Here is a 15,977-nt window from a genome sequence, read left to right as displayed (position 1 = left end):
AAATGTTAGAAAAGGTTGTAAATCAGCAAACAATACAGGCTGGGTGGCTAATGGCTGGTCTCACACAGATGCCAAGACATAGCTTATGTGAATGTATACAAGTGGTCCTCAACTTATGACAATTCATTTAGTGACTGAAGTTACAGTGGCACTGAAAAAAAGGACATGACCATTTTTCACATTTAAGACTTGCAGCATGTGATCAAAATTCTGACACTTGGCAACTGACTCAAGATGGTTGTTTTCCATGATCATCATTTGTGACCTGACAGCAATCAGTTGAGACACCAGATTCACTTAACCATGTTGCTAATTTAACAACTGCAGCGATTCACTTAACTGGCAAGAAAGGTCATAAAATGGGGCAAAATTAACACTTAGCATCGGAAATTTTGGGCTCAATTGTATATATCAAGGATTAACAATATAAATTGTTATAAATCAAGGATTAACAATAAACTGCAGTTTGTTAGACATGCATAGAAAGTGTACAAGCTGTAAGCCACAGCTGACATCACTGGCAGGATGGATGCAAGTGTCAAACTCAAGTGAGCGCCAGCATTTTTCTCCATGCCTTGTGATTCCAAAGCCTCAAAAACCATACGCATACAGAAACAGAATACCTGATGCTTTTCATGCACAGTTGATCTTCGATCACCTGGATTTTGAAAAACTACAAGGAACAGGAGGGCTGATAAGATGTAATTGTTTGGTCAATTCTATTTTTAGGACTGCTGTGTCTTTCACAACCATGTCAGATAGAAATTCAGCACACCTGGGTAACGAAGCATAAGCAGTTGGAATTTTTTTGCATGTGTGGGGTGTCTGAAGGCCTGCTGGGGAAAAATAAGCAACCACTCTCCAGCCTGGAGGAAGCAACTATTCCCTGCCATGAAAGCATGAGAAAGTTTTAAAGTAATCAAAAAGCAAAGAAGGGGATAAAAACTTAAAAATGCACCCATTTTGCTTGTGAAGTTTCAACTTCTCCAGTCATCAGAAGAGGTGGCTATCTATAATGGCTGATATAATGGACTATTAAGATGGTGTTGGATGTTCTTTGCAAACTAATTTTCCAATTGCTTTATCAATATTTTTGCTAGATGGAAGGTATGCCTTTCAGATGAAATGAAGTTGGAAAGAAAAAGCAAGAGGGCCCCCCTTGCTCAAGGACTTTTGTCCTATATGTGCAAAATAGATGGAGTGAATTAGCCCTCATGCATAATATTAGGAGCTGCTGGCACATGACTGGGGGCTGGGGGAAGAGATTAGATAAGCGCTGGAGGCAGCTAAGGAGAGCAGGGAAGGCAAAGAAGACTTCCCATGGCTTCCTAGTCCTGCATTAACTCTGCTTTTGGAGATGAGGGTTTGCTGCATGGTAAGGAACACAAGTCCTCCAGAAAGGTCTTCCTTTAAGCTCTTCCCCAGAAGCTACTACAAATCTAAATAGTTTATCAGTTAATGTCTGGAAGAATATAGATAACAAAACAGCAAGACTGATTTATTTTAAGAGACTGGCATGTAAAGGAAAGAGGAACTGGGGAAGAATGCATGTTGTTCTTAAGAGCTGTGGGTGCGGATGTGATACAGTCAATTTGCAAAGGGGAAGAAAACTGGTAGATTTCCTTTACCTCCTCCCCTTTTTTCTTTTAGAATTTGAGTGCTCCTAAAAAACATTGGTATAGGTTTGCGTCATGGTCCTCTGAATCAAGCAAGAAGCCCAGCTGCTACTAGATGGAACATCTACATTCTCTTTGATGAACTTGATTTCTACAGAAGTGGAATCCACTGAGTTCTAAAGCTGATCTTTGAAATCTGATCTTCTGGGATGTCCCAGAATTCTACTTTATTCCACAATTGCAGCAATTCAGAGAGCTTGGAGATGATATTCTGGAGAAGTCTAGTAGACACAGTTGTTTATGCACACGTATCTGAAATAATAGACTTATGTATTTATATATTCAATTATTGTCTCTGCCTAACTCACAAAGGTGACTCTGATTAAAACAGGACATCAAAGAAAAAAAAATCTAAAACCACATAATGTCCAAGGCAATCCATGTTTCTGTATAATCATCCCTTAAAAACAGAATTCAGATCACCTCAAGGCTTTGTTGTTTGGAGAAGCCAAGCTAGAAGGGAATGTGATAGGTGGAGCTGAGGGAGGAGGAGCGAAAGGAATTCCTCCTAAGAGGTGGGTTGGCTTTTCCTTGCTCCAGAGGAGATAGTAGTTTGGGGGGGGGGAGTCTCGAGGGTGGAGACCTCTGTATCTTCATCCTGTAGAGTTCTGTCAGTAGAAGAACTTTGTTGAGATCAGCAGAGGAGGGACAATCAGGTTCTTCTCAAGGTTCCACGCCAAGGCTGCTCTCCTGCTCCCACTGTCAACCTTTCCACAATGGAAGTATCTACTGAGACAAAATTGGGGCTGATAATGCCGGCCCACCCACCCAGTGGCAACTGGCACTACCAGTTTCGGATCCTCCTGCTGGGTGATTCCACCGTGGGCAAAACATCTCTGCTGCGGCGATACACAGAGCGATGCTTCATCCCAACCCCATGTCCCACAGTGGGTGTAGAGTTCTACAGCAAGATGATGGAGCTCCCTCCAGGAATCAAGGTGAAGCTTCAGCTCTGGGACACTGCTGGTCAGGAAAGGTTCAGGTAAGGAGAGCCCAGAAGGGTGCTAAATGATTCAAGATTGAAATATTCTAGCCCTCGAGATAAAATGTTTCAGAGCAAGGATATTTAAAGGTCAAAACATTGGGCAAGTTGTAAGGGGAACCCCATTCAGAACCAAAGCAGAACAAATGGAAGGCCACTGATGGTGGTACCTTTCAACAAGGATAGGCTTGGCACCTCCACAGACCTAAAATGGCCAGCTATTTCCACCATTTTGTTGAATTCTTACGTTGCTCCAAAAGTGAGAAGCAGCATGATGTTGTTATGGAGTTGTTGGGCTATGAGCAAGGAAACATAGATTCTAGCCCCTCCCGCACCCACAGAAGGTCTTCAGTGAACACTTAGACCAGTTATTCTCTCAATTTCTACCTAATGGAATTGTTGGGAAAATGGGAAAGGATTATTATGAGCTCCGGGAGGAAAACTGATATCAATCTACCAGATAATACATAATACATTTAAAAAACAAATTAGCTGTCCTGCTGAGGACCACAATTTCAGTTCACAAGCTACATCAGCAGACCGACCAGAGATAAGGTCTTGGAAACTGGAGGCAAATTGTGAGCAATTTCAGAAACCTTCAGAAACCAGGGTTTCTCAGCTACCAACCTCAGAAGGCACAAAATACTTATGCAGCAAATAAGCTGCAAACTTCTGCTTCTGAAGTTCTGGTTTATAGACTTACTTTCTGTAAGCAGCGGAGAATATTAACCATGGAGCTTAGGAATTATCACTCTTAAGAATTGCCCCAGCATTTAAATGGAGATCTAGAATTCTAGATATGGTTCTTCAAAATGTGATAATCCAGCCACCTTCCCTTTAGGTTTAGAAGTTCTCCTTTTATTAAGGAAGGTTCCAGGAAGACTGTCTCAAACTCCTGCTTTGGTTATGAATTAATCCCCTGAATGACTTGGCCTTGAGAGCTTTCCCCACCCTCCTCCTGATTACAGCTGGCATCTGTTATCTGAAGAGGTGTGGGGCCAGCAGCTGAAAGAAAGGGAACCTGGGAGATGTATGATATGATTGAAGCTGAGATTTCAAGTCTAATCTGGAGATAGAAGACAAAAGAACACAATGTTGGGGCACCTTAAAGACATCCCATTTATTAACTGGTAAGTCTTCACAGACCTAACCTGTGTCATTAGATTCACAGAGTAATGGACTATGAACTGGTTAAGTTAATCTGATAATGAACTGTTGGTCATTAAGGAGCTCCTGGATCCTGTTTGTGTTGTGAAACACTGGTGGGACTACCCCTTGGGAGATAAAAGGGAACAGTAGTTTTGTTTTCATACAATTCTTGTTGGTTCTGGTATATTTTTAAATAAGGGGCAGGAAAATTCCAGATTACAGATAGTCCTTGATTTACAGCCGTTCATTTAGTGACCATTCAAAGTTACAACAACACTAAAAAAATGACTTATAACCGTTTTTGACACAACCATTGCAGCATCCCCACCGTCATGTGATCAAAATTCAGACTCTTGCAACTGGCTCATATTTATGATGGTTGCAGTGTCCCAGGATCATGTGATCACCTTTTGTAACCTTCTGACAACCAAAAGCAATGGGAAAGCTGGATTCACTTAACAACCGTGTTGCTAACTTTACAACTGCAATGATTCATTTAACAACTGTGGCAAGAAAACTCATAAAATAGGGCAAAACTCACTTATCAACTGTCTTGCTTAGCTATGGAAATTTTGAGCTCAATTGCAGTCTAAATCGAGGACTACCTGATCAGGGACATTGCTCAGGAACAAATCACTTTGCATGCCCAATGTCCCAGGTTCAGTGTCCTCCCCACACCAAGATACTGTCAAGTTTCTATTACTTACTTTTTTTTATAACACACATACTTGGTAATATAATCTGGATTAGTTACAAATAGCATCTTTGTGTACTGCTTATTGGATATATCTGAAGCATGCAGTTATAAGCATTATAAAACACTCTCAGTTTTGTAATCTATAATTCTTGTGTAGAACTGGTGCTTGCTTCTGATTGCCAGCAAAAAAATGTTCCATAGCAACCAATGGGTTTGCTTAATGACCTGCACCAAAAAAGTTATAAAATCAGACAAGATCACATGGTGACCTGCTTTATGACTATCATGACTTATGACTGAAATTGCAGACTGAAATTACAGTCATAAGTCAAGGACCACCTGTATATCATCTCAATAGGATTCACCTATGTTTACATCTAAATAAATTGCTTTGCAAACACCACTCCAGATCAAGGTCAGTGAGCACATGATGGAAGGAAACAGTATCCAGACAAGTGCTTCAACAAATAGTTCTGATATCTTGCAGTAGTAGGATGTTTATCATAGGTCATAGACTTAGACAACATAAAAACCATAGCATAACAGACATAATAAAAAGTCTTAGGATAGTGCTTAGTTTACATAGCTTTTAGAAAAGCACGCATTCTACAGGCCACAGTTATAAACTCAGCGAAGGAGTTATTTTAGGATATTTATTTGTCAAGCAAGGTTGTACATAAAAAAAATCCTATAAAGAGATATTAGTAGCCTATCATGAAAATAATAATAATAATAGTAGTAGTAGTAGTAGTAGTAGTAGTAGTAGTAGTAGTAGTAGTAGTAGTAAAGTTGGAAGGGACCTTGGAGGTCATCTAGTCCAACCCCCTGCTCAGGCAGGAAACCCTACACCATTTCGGACAAATGGCTGTCCATTCTCTTCTTAAAAACTTCCAGTGTTGGAGCATTTACTGCTTCTGGAGGCAGGCTGTTCCACTGATTAATTGTTCTCACTGTCAGGAAGTTTCTCCTTAGTTCTAGGTTGCTTCTCTCCTTGATTAGTTTCCACCCGTTGCTTCTGGTCCTGCCTTCAGGTGCTTTGGAAAATAGCTTAATTCCCTCTTCTTTATGGCAGCCCCTGAGATATTGGAACACTGCTATCATTTCCCCCCTTGTCCTTCTCTTCGTTAAACTAGACATACCCAATTCTAGCAACCGTTCCTTATATGTTTTAGCCTCCAGTCCCCTAATCATCTTTGTTGCTCTTCTCTGTACTCTTTCTAGAGTCTCAACATCTTTTTTACACCGTGGTGACCAAAACTGGATGCAGTATTCCAAGTGTGGCCTTACCAAAGCATTATAAAGCGGTATTAATACTTCACGTGATCTTGATTCTATCTCTCTGTTAATGCAGCCTAGCACTGTGTTGGCTTTTTTGGCAGTACAGCGCACCGCTGGCTCATATTTAAGTTATTGTCCACTAGGACTCCGAGATCCCTCTCACAGTTACTACTATTGAGCATGGTGCCCCCTATACTATACATGTACATTTGGTTTTTCTTGCCTAAATGTAGAACCTTACTTTTTTCACCATTGATTTTCATTTTGTTAGATAGCGCCCAGTGTTCAAGTCTGTCCAGATCCTCCTGTATCTTAAGCCTGTCTTCTGGAATGTTGGCTATTCCTGCCAGCTTGGTGTTGTCTGCAAATTTGATGAGTTCCCCATCTATCCCCTTGTCCAAATCGTTGATGAAGATGTTGAAGAGCACTGGGCCCAGAACAGAGCCCTGGGGCATCCCACTACACACTTCCCTCCATGGAGATGCAGTTCCATTAAGGACCACTCACTGAATACAGCCGGTCAGCCAGCTACGAATCCATCTGGTGGTGATGCTGTCTAACCCAGATTTTTCTATCTTATTGTGATCTACTTTATCAAATGCCTTACTGAAGTCCAAGTAAATTATATCTTGTTATAGATTACAATAAAGATTAATAATTCTGTTCTCTAGATTAGGGGTCTCCAAACTTGAAGACTTGTGGACTTCAACTCCCAGAATTCTTCAGCCAGCCATGCTGGCTGAAGAATTCTGGGAGTTGGAAGTCCACAGATCTTAAAGTTGCCAAAGTTGAGAATCCTGCTCTAGTTAACTCTGATATATTGGAGAAAAAGCTAATGTATCAATTTGGCCTTTTCCCCCTCTTAGGTGCATCACCAGGTCTTTCTACCGGAACGCGGTTGGTGTGCTGCTGATCTTTGATATGACCAATCGAAGGTCTTTTGAGAGTATCTTTGATTGGTACAATGAGGTGACCAATGTGATGGACAAAGTAATTTTCCTCCTAGTTGGCCACAAATGTGATCTTGAATCAATGAACAGGGTCACCCTGGAGGAAGCAGAAGGCTTGGCCATGTCTCTAGGCACATCTTTTATAGAAACATCTGCCAAAACTGACACCAACATAGACCTGGCTTTTGAGACTATCACCAATGCTATCTATGAGGCTCTGAGAAACAAAGAGTTTGACCTGCAGGAAGGCTGGGATGGCGTGAAAATCATTTATAAGAGGAGAGCAAGCAGTCTGCAAAGGAAGAAGCCATCCAAAGAAGCATGCCAGTGTTAACTCGGTTAGAACTGGATGTTACAGGACACTGGCTATTCAAAATAGAATTCTTCCTTAGATGAAACACAGACTTAATCCATTGGGTTGATCCTTACCAAAATGAGACCATCCACAACCTGTGACCCCCAAGTACTTTACTACATCTTCCGGAGCTCTTTCTAATCTCATCTCAGATCTTGTTTCCTGCTGAAAATCAGTGACATATTTTCCCGTTGTCTTTAGATACAAAAGAAAAGAGCATTTTTTTTTAATTCTCAACTTGAAATGTTTTTTTTTTTTTAGCATCAAAACTAAAAAGATATCACAAATGAAAGCAATGTACCAGGATAATGTTGCAGGATCCAATCTGGGTCGATCACCGGGACTGGAGGGAGGTTTAGTCTTCCAGACTTTCAGATCATGCTGAAGCCCATCCTCTGGGAACTTCTCCCTCACCAATTTCTCTCTCTTCTCCTGGGATGGGCTCCAGCACGAGTCCGAAAGCTTGGAAGACTAAACCTCTGGTCCCAGTGCCTGACCCAGATTACATCCTAAAAAGAGATCCTCTGGGAAATCTCAGCCCACTTTCACATCACCATCCTGTTAATTGCAGCTCATAGTCTCAACCTGGACAGGCTTTCTGGCCCTCGTCCTATATCCTTATTCATCCAGCTGCTAACTTCATCCAGCCACTAGATGGAAGGGACAAGTTGTGAGAAGGATTGCAGACAGACAGATGTAGTGCTGAGTCAGGAGTAAAAACCGCTGCACTAATCCCAGCGTCATCGTGCAGCCTTGTTCTGCATTTTGCAGGTTAGAAACAGCTTCTTTCCATTATTCACTATTTTACCTTGCTGTGTAGAACTGGGGAGAATCTTATGGTTGTCAAATGTTTTGAGGAAATCTTCATTTCCACAATCCTGAAAATATCTGATGTAAAAACATTTACTTCCCTGTTAAATGGTAATAATATATAATAATATGTATAGCTTTGTTTATTGTCATTGTCTTCACTGGCCATTTTTCCATGCTAGGTAGTGTTCACATCACAATAAATGATCTCTCAGTGTGTAATTCTTGAAATGAAGGAAACAAGGGTTTAGAATAGGGATCTTCAAACTTGGCCCTTTTATGAATTGTGGACTGAGGAATTCTGGAAGTTGAAGTCCACAAATCATAAAAGGGCCAAGTTTGAAGACCCCTGGTTTAGAACACTGTTCTTCCTATTGCTGAAGGAAAAGTGATGCTTTCTCTGGGTTTTATGGTAAACACTAACTCTAACAGTAAAATAAAATCACTTCCTAAGTTGAAATCCACTCAGGATCTGTTGGGGACATATCCCTACAGCTTCCATGTGATTTGGAAGTAGTTTTCCTGCATTTTCTTGGAGTGGTTTGCTTGATCTTCCCAATTTAGCCCACAGCAGATGGATTTCCTAGTGGTTTCTCAAAGCATTAATATGAACCAACCCTGTTTGCTTTGCTTTCTATATTAGCCAACATTGGTTAGGTGTCATTTTCTATCTGGGCACCATACCTACCATCCTAGCTGAAACTCACCCACAGAAGTAGCCATGAGAACCAACATTTATATATAAATACTCGGGTAATGCAAGATTGTATCTCATACACAAATACAGACAGGTGTTATAAATTCCACTCCCTTTTTACCCATATGATAAAGTACATCATTTAAAGTTGATTCCTAAACTTTGCTCGCCATAAATAAGTCCCACTGAAAGAAGACAGCTGGGAAAGTCACAAATGGCAAATACACAATCCCAGGATGCTGCAACTATTGTAAATACACATCAGTTACCAAGCACTCAAACTTTCATCACATGACTCTGGGGATGCTATCATAGGTGCGAAGACCAGTCATAACTCACTTTTTTCCATGCCGGTGTAACTTTGAACAGTCACTAAATAAATAATAGTAGAGGACTATTTGCACATGGGATTTCTATATAAAATGCTGAGTTTCTAACACTGAGTCTGTTCCTTCCACAGAAAACACATACATGCCAGGATTTTGGGACAAACAGCAATAGCAATAGCACTTAGACTTACATACCGCTTTACAGTACCTTATAGCCCTCTCTAAGCAGTTTACAGAGTCAATATATTGCCCCCAACAATTAATTTTACCGACCTCGGATGGATGGAAGGCTTAGTCAATCTTGAGCCCCATCAGGATCGAACTTCAGGCTGTGGGCAGTATTGCAATCCTGCATTCTAACACTGCGCCACCAGGGCTCCAGGACTAAATTCATACATTGCACTAAACAAGTTTTATTCAGTTTTGGTGAGATGGCCCAGCAGTATTTTCTTTTTCACAGCCATGGTGCATATATGCAGTGCCTTTTTAAAGGGACATCTACCGTATTTCCTGTAAACTGGCTTTATCCAGGACTGCAATACACCAAATGCATGCGAGGACACAGATACATGTGCATCAACACATAAACAGAATTGACTACCAATTAGGCAACTACATGTTAGCCTAGCTTGTTACTGTGTAAATTATTGTTCAACTACATGGGGTTGGGTGTGTACACATTTTGGCTGTGTTTGCACAACAACCTCCTCTGAGTTTTAGGAGGCTTTTGTTCACTCAGCTGCCTAAGAAGGCTACTTTGACTAGCGTCCCTGAAAGAAGAGAAACCTTGTTGAAGGCTGTTGAATGTAGGTGAAATGTGTTCTTGCCTGGCCTGGCTTGGCCTTCGCTAAACACAGCCCATTTTCAGGGAGGAGCAGGACAGGGAGAGTGTGCACATCCTGCCTCCCTTAGGAGCAGTCTGCCTGCCCAAACATGGAATAAGAGAGCCACAGCCTCAGGCGGTCAAAGGGAGAGCAATTACCTGTGCTAATCTCAAACAAGTCTCAACCAGTTTCCTACTTGGGTGAGAACTTTTTCCACTGTTTGGGACTCCAGGTTGAACCCCAGATTCGAGTGTTCCTGTTTTATTTTGAGCCAGCATGAGCTTTCTCACTCCGCTCCACCAGTGCACACGCATGCACGCCCACAGACCGACACCGACACAGGCACACAAGAGATAGCAGCTTCCAGAGGCTCTCCTTCTTCCAGCCTACCAATGGCTGTGGATTCTCCCTGGGACTATCAGTTCCGGATCATCATGCTGGGTGATTCCACGGTGGGGAAATCGTGTCTTCTGAAGCGCTATGCTGACGGGGTCTTTGTGGAGTCCATGAACCAAACGGTGGGGGTGGACTTTTATGTCCACTTTCTGGAGATGGAGCCCAAACTGCGTTTCAAGCTGCAGTTCTGGGATACGGCGGGCCAAGAACGGTTCAGGTGAGTCATGGGAGAAAGGCTGGTCTGGGATCTCTCAGCCAAAAGGCCAGAAATGATGGGCCTTTTCCAAGCCTTGGAAGATGTTAATGAGATGAACTGATAAAGCCTGCAAATGAAAGGAGGCTTAAGCTTTGCTTCCTAGTTGTTTGGAGGACTAAAAACTTTAGATTCCCAGCACTGTTTTTAGTTAGATTCTCATAGAGTATGAAGACAGTCAGTGTAATGCAGACGCCCCCAACCTTTTAGGCATCAGGGACTGGTTCTGTGGGGAGAGGTTTTTTCGTGGACCGGAGGGGACGTGGTTTCATGTGCTGCCTGCATCCCATGGATTGGGCTTCAATTGTTTGCGTGGGCTGGTTTCTGGCAGGCCGCAGCCCAGTTACCAATCCATGGCCTGGGGGTTGGAGACCTCTGGTGTAATGTACAGGCAGTACTTGACTTACGACAAAAATTTTGTCGCTAAACAAGTTAAGTGAGTTTTGCCCCATCTTACAATCTTTTTTGCTGCACTTGTTAAATGAATTGCTGAAGTTGTTAAGTGAGTAACATGGTTGTTAAGTGAATCTGGCTTCTCCATTGACTTTGCTGGTCAGAAGATGCAAAAGGTGACCACATGACCCTGGGATACTGCAACAGTTATAAGTACATGCCAGTTGCCAAGTGTCTGAATTTTGGTCATGTGACCATGGGATGCTGCAATAGTCATAAGTGTGAAAAACAGTCATAAGTCATGTTTTTCAGTGCCGTTGTAACTTCAGCTGGTCATTAAACGAGTGACTGTAAGTTGAGGACTACCTATATTGATGCTTTTTATTATGGAATGTTTCAGTATTAGTTTTTTATGATTGTTTTTATGATGTGCCTCCCAGTGTCAAATTTCCGAGAAGGGTGGCTGTGTAAATGTGAGGAATAAGTAAACAAAGGAACAGATGGGACACACGAGGAAAAGAATAAAAGAGCAACGCCATGATGAGGATCTTACTAACTGCAACATTCTGGTGATTAGATGTTCCCAGGGAAAGAACAAAGCTATTTAGTTTCAGACAAGCTAAGAGACTCCAGCTTTTTTTCTTCCCCTTACAAGAAGGGAAAAGCCATTTAGTTAGTGACCATTCAATATTACAATGGCACTGAAAAAAGTGACTGGTTTCTGCACCATTACATGATCAAAATTCCGGTATGTGTGTGTGTGTATGTGTATGTATATATATGTGTGTGTAGGTCTTTGGTTGTTCGGGTTTTCTCCCGCATAAAATTGGAAGTGTCTTGGCGACGTTTCGACGAAGTCCCATTCGTCATCTTCAGGCTGATGTTTTCAGCTTCGAGGAGCACGAAGCTGAAAGCACCAGCCTGAAGATGACGAATGGGACTTCGTCGAAACGTCGCCAAGACACTTCCAATTTTACGCGGGAGAAAACCCGAAAAACCAAAGACCTACATACAAACACCCGCGAAAACCTCAGAAAACAAATATATATATATATATATATATATATGAAGTTTTTCAGGCAGACCGGTCTGACTGATTACACCTTGACATTTTTTAACTGCTATACTGCAGTTATACTTTAATTGCTTTAATCTAAGTATTCAGGTGAGACAGGGAACTAGAGTCCCTCCCTATAGATGACTCGTGTGACCACAGATTTCTACCACCACACCCTAAGGAACATGAAATACCTGAACAATATTACAATTCACACATTAATAGAGAACTTGAAAGCTTAGTTTAACTTGATTAGTTTGACTGAACGCTTTAGTTCAGGGGGTTTCAGACTTTTTGGGATTCTGGAAGTTGTGAGTTTTGTTTAAAAAGAATCTAGAATCCCTGATCAAGGACAGCCAAGTGATGGAAAATATGTAATGAAATGAGACTTGTACTTATTCTAATGTATTTATGCAAATGTATATATTAAAAGTTATTGGAATTTCACAAAAATAGATGCCCAATTAATGTCCCAGAAAGTTCCTCCAGGCAATGTAACTGTAAACAGCAAAGTGCATATTGTAAAAGCAAAATTAATTTTAAAAAACACTAACATTAAACTGGAAATAAAATTAGAGAGGGTAATATTTTTGCCAAATAAAACAACCTTCATTGACTGGGAAGCAATTACTTTTCTTAAGAAAAATAGAAATGGATGTTCCTGGCTCCATTTGGATGAAAGCGATAGATTTATCCTTATTCTCTCGTTGAACGCAACCCTGCTCTAATTTAAGATATTTCTGACTTCTTGCAATGTTTCCATGCTCAGCAAATTTTCTTTCTGTGATGTAGATCAGTGACACGTTCTTACTACCGTAATGCAGCTGGGGGAGTCCTGATGTTTGACCTAACCAATCGGGCATCATTTGAGAACATCAGGAGCTGGCACCAGGAAGTGGTAGACACAGTCAAACCTCACCACCCAGTTTTCGTGCTGGTGGGGAACAAGAGTGATCTGGAGGCTGAACGGAAGGTGAAACAAAGGGAGGCTGAGAAGCTGGCTGTTTCCCTCGAAGCAAAGTATATCGAGACCTCGGCGAAAAGCAGCAGGAATGTGGAGGCAGTTTTCCAAATGTTAACTCTGGGCATCTACAAGGCCTTGAAAAGTGGGGTAATGAAACCTGGTCCACAGTGGGATGGAGTGAAAACCAAACTGCCATCGCCGATTCAGCCAGAGGTTCCTTCTCAGGAAAAGAGAAAGACGTGTTCCTGCTAGCTAGCTAAAGACAAGAACCACTGCACCACTGGTACAATGTTCTTGTGTTAACAATTTTGCAAAAGAATTTACACATTTTGCTACATTGTGGGTTGTGAAGCCATGATTTGTTGACTAATCCACTGTGGTTTAAGTACTCACAATCTGCAGAGTCCTTAAATGATTTATATGTGTGCAATGGGGTTTGCAGAGCAGAAAAAGCTCAAAGCAAATTTTGTAAGTCTACCTTGTGGGCACAAATCTTGAAGACTCCATTACAGAGGCGTACAATCTCATTTAGTCTTGCAAGTCACAAATGTAAAGAAAGTGTTTAAAAGTGATCAAGTGTAGCTGCCAGGCTAGGGTTGAACTCGTGAAGAACCAAGCTGGGATACCCATGAAACATGGTACCTACTATAGTTTGGTGTGGCAGCTGTGATCAACTTTCCATACATATCTCTAACACTAAACAAGGATTCACTGTCAGAGCTCAGCTTGTCTTTCCTTGGCAGTTACCTCACACTTCTAGTTTCTTGGTCTACTTCACATGACAGCTGTTATTTAGAGAATAATTTTCTGTTGCAGGAGCTACATCTTGTGTCTTTAAAAAACTGGATCATGTTCATTAAATTTCTTTCCATAAATTACAGTGGTAAGGGTCCTTTCCCAATCTACCCATTGTCACTGAAGTGGTGGGGATGATACAGAATCTTTTTTTAAAAAAAAACTCAATGTTGACTCAGCTTTTCATCCCTCCAAGGTTGATAAAATGACGATCAAGATTGTTGGGGGTAATATGCTGATATTGTAAACCACCCACACAGCATTGTAAAGCACTATGGGGCAGTATATAAGTCTAAATGCTATTGCTATTAGTCAGTGACTTCTGAGCCGGTTATTATTTATTCATCATTCTCAAGCTACCTTGGCTGAAATCTTTCAGAGTGAACCTTGATCTGTTTAGAGTGAATCTCATGAATTCCATCTGTACACGTCTGTTCACACCTTCAGATAAACACAGGACACAGTGTTGCACATCATCACTACTCTGTGATATTAAAGGATGGTTAGCATTATGTCCAAGTGACAATATATTGTCCCCAATATAATTACAGTTAACACAGTCTTACACTGCTTCAAAATTTGCTGTGTCTGATACTCCAGTGAAGAGTCAGCTTGAAATATGAGAGACAAACATAAGCATCATATAAGAAACCCAATCCCATATATCACTTTCTAATCTGATTGGTAACCAACTCAGTTATTTCAATTTCTTTAACTGGCAGATTTTAGATTGTGCTTTATCATGTAGTTAGAAAAAAAGAGAACATTGTTTTCTGCTTTTGTAAAGTAAGATGTAGAACTAGTAGTTGGTGCCATGGCATATAAACTTGCTATCTCTATTAAGGTGCCCTCTTAATGCCAAGCAGAGCAACAAATGAAAAGTAGCAGAGCTTGAAATAAATTTCTTCCAGGTAAGACTTGGTGGCACTGCTTGTCACTTTTCCTTTGTAATTTTCCTTTGTTTTCCTCTTCAGACTAGAACAAGTACAGTACACACAACAATTTTAAAGATGAAAGAAGTACTTTGTAGACTTAACAAGTTAAAACATGCTTAATTCTACAGCAGTGCAATAATAATGTAAAAAGGAATCTTCGCCTTTTTAAGTACTGATAATTTGATTTTTAAAAAAAAAGCCGTTGTACTTTAAAAAAGAGAAGAGACTAATGCTAATGGACTAATGGAAAGATTGAGGGCAAGAGAAGAAGGGGACGACAGAGAATGAGGTGGCTGGATGGAGTCACTGAAGCAGTAGGCGTGAGCTTAAAAGGACTCCAGAAGATGGTAGAGGACAGGAAGGCCTGGAGGAATGTTGCCCATGGGGTCGCAATGGGTCGGACCAAATGATATACGTAAGTATCACAATATTTACAGGTTCAATCAGGCTGTCAGAATCCAATTATATTTCATCTTTAATTATCAAACATAGAAACTCCCAATTCTGCCTTCTCTGGATTCTGCCATAAGAGGGAGAAAAGGGGGAGAGCAAAGGGGTTTTATGGCCCTCACTTCCTTCAGCACACTTCAAAGGACTGAATGTGTGTTTATTGTGGCCTCTAAGCGTTAACATATCAAAGAAGAGTAATTGCCTTTCATGTAGTTATCTGAAGTCTCCATCCAGACGGAAGAAGAAAGGGGATGGAATTGTGATACTTGAAACTATCACTGGAAGGGGGGTTGATTGGGTGGGACTACTGGGGAACCCCTTAAAACCTTGAATGGGAGAGCTTGAACCCCAAGTCCTGTCTAGCATGCCTGCAACCATTTTCTCTTAATAAAGGATTCCTGTTGGAAGAGCTATTCCAAGAGTTCTGTCTTCTTAAGATGCAAAGTGGGGTGGGTCCTTACATTAGACAGGACTTGCAAAATTAATCCACCTGGAAGGTAGACCCTTGCCGGGGGATTTTGCAAAAATTTACCATGTCAGACAACGAAGCAAGAGAGGGAGAAAACTCCCTGGAAAGAGAGCCGCTGACCCAGTTGGAACCTTGCCAGATGTTGGGATCCGAGAGGCCAGATTTCTCAGAAGAAGAAGTGGTGGAGACACAGGACCACAAGCCTCGCTGGTCGATGGGCGTTGGAAAGAAAAGCGAGTGGGGAAAGGAATCAAGAAAAGTGACCCTGAGACGGGGGACCAAGCAACCAGAATGGAAGCAGGAGATGGAGAAATCCCTGCACGCAAGTGAAGAGGGAGGAAGCTGTATGCCGTACTCAGACTGGATCCTAGAGAGAGCTATTGACCTGATGAAGAGAACTCTCAGCTCCCTAGGAGAGGAGATTCCTGAGCCCTACGCCCGCCCCAGTTCCTGGAGCCACAAAGGGAGAGACACCGAGGGGGACGTGGAACCTGCAACCCCAGGGACATTTACTGATC

The 15,977-nt window shown here is 41.6% G+C and overlaps 2 protein-coding genes across 2 annotated transcripts; both read left to right on the top strand.

Moving 5' to 3' along the window:
* Window positions 1-2,250: 2,250 nt before the first annotated feature.
* On the top strand, window positions 2,251-7,927 carry RAB42 (RAB42, member RAS oncogene family). The gene is made up of 2 exons (XM_039334306.1): window positions 2,251-2,658; window positions 6,649-7,927. Exons 1-2 carry the CDS (start codon window positions 2,393-2,395, stop codon window positions 7,064-7,066), a joined length of 684 nt encoding a protein of 227 aa, XP_039190240.1. The 5' UTR covers window positions 2,251-2,392; the 3' UTR covers window positions 7,067-7,927.
* Window positions 7,928-9,884: 1,957 nt separating this feature from the next.
* On the top strand, window positions 9,885-13,685 carry LOC120304133 (ras-related protein Rab-39B-like). Its single transcript, XM_039334307.1, has 2 exons — window positions 9,885-10,360; window positions 12,639-13,685. The coding sequence occupies exons 1-2, from the start codon at window positions 10,140-10,142 to the stop codon at window positions 13,060-13,062; spliced, it is 645 nt and encodes a 214-aa protein (XP_039190241.1). The 5' UTR covers window positions 9,885-10,139; the 3' UTR covers window positions 13,063-13,685.
* The last annotated feature ends 2,292 nt before the right edge of the window (window positions 13,686-15,977 follow it).

This window comes from Crotalus tigris, unplaced genomic scaffold (assembly GCF_016545835.1).
Source record: "Crotalus tigris isolate CLP2741 ecotype Arizona unplaced genomic scaffold, ASM1654583v1 scf7180000017628.32516253702:7417878, whole genome shotgun sequence".
NCBI lineage: Eukaryota > Metazoa > Chordata > Lepidosauria > Squamata > Viperidae > Crotalus > Crotalus tigris.
This window is presented reverse-complemented; position numbering and strand designations above follow the sequence as displayed.

Coding starts and splice junctions, on each gene's coding strand:
- RAB42 (XM_039334306.1), top strand. CDS start 2,393: ATGGAAGTATCTACTGAGACAAAATTGGGGCTGATAATGCCGGCCCAC. Junction 2,659..6,648: donor GCTGGTCAGGAAAGGTTCAG/GTAAGGAGAGCC, acceptor TCCCCCTCTTAG/GTGCATCACCAGGTCTTTCT.
- LOC120304133 (XM_039334307.1), top strand. CDS start 10,140: ATGGCTGTGGATTCTCCCTGGGACTATCAGTTCCGGATCATCATGCTG. Junction 10,361..12,638: donor GCGGGCCAAGAACGGTTCAG/GTGAGTCATGGG, acceptor TCTGTGATGTAG/ATCAGTGACACGTTCTTACT.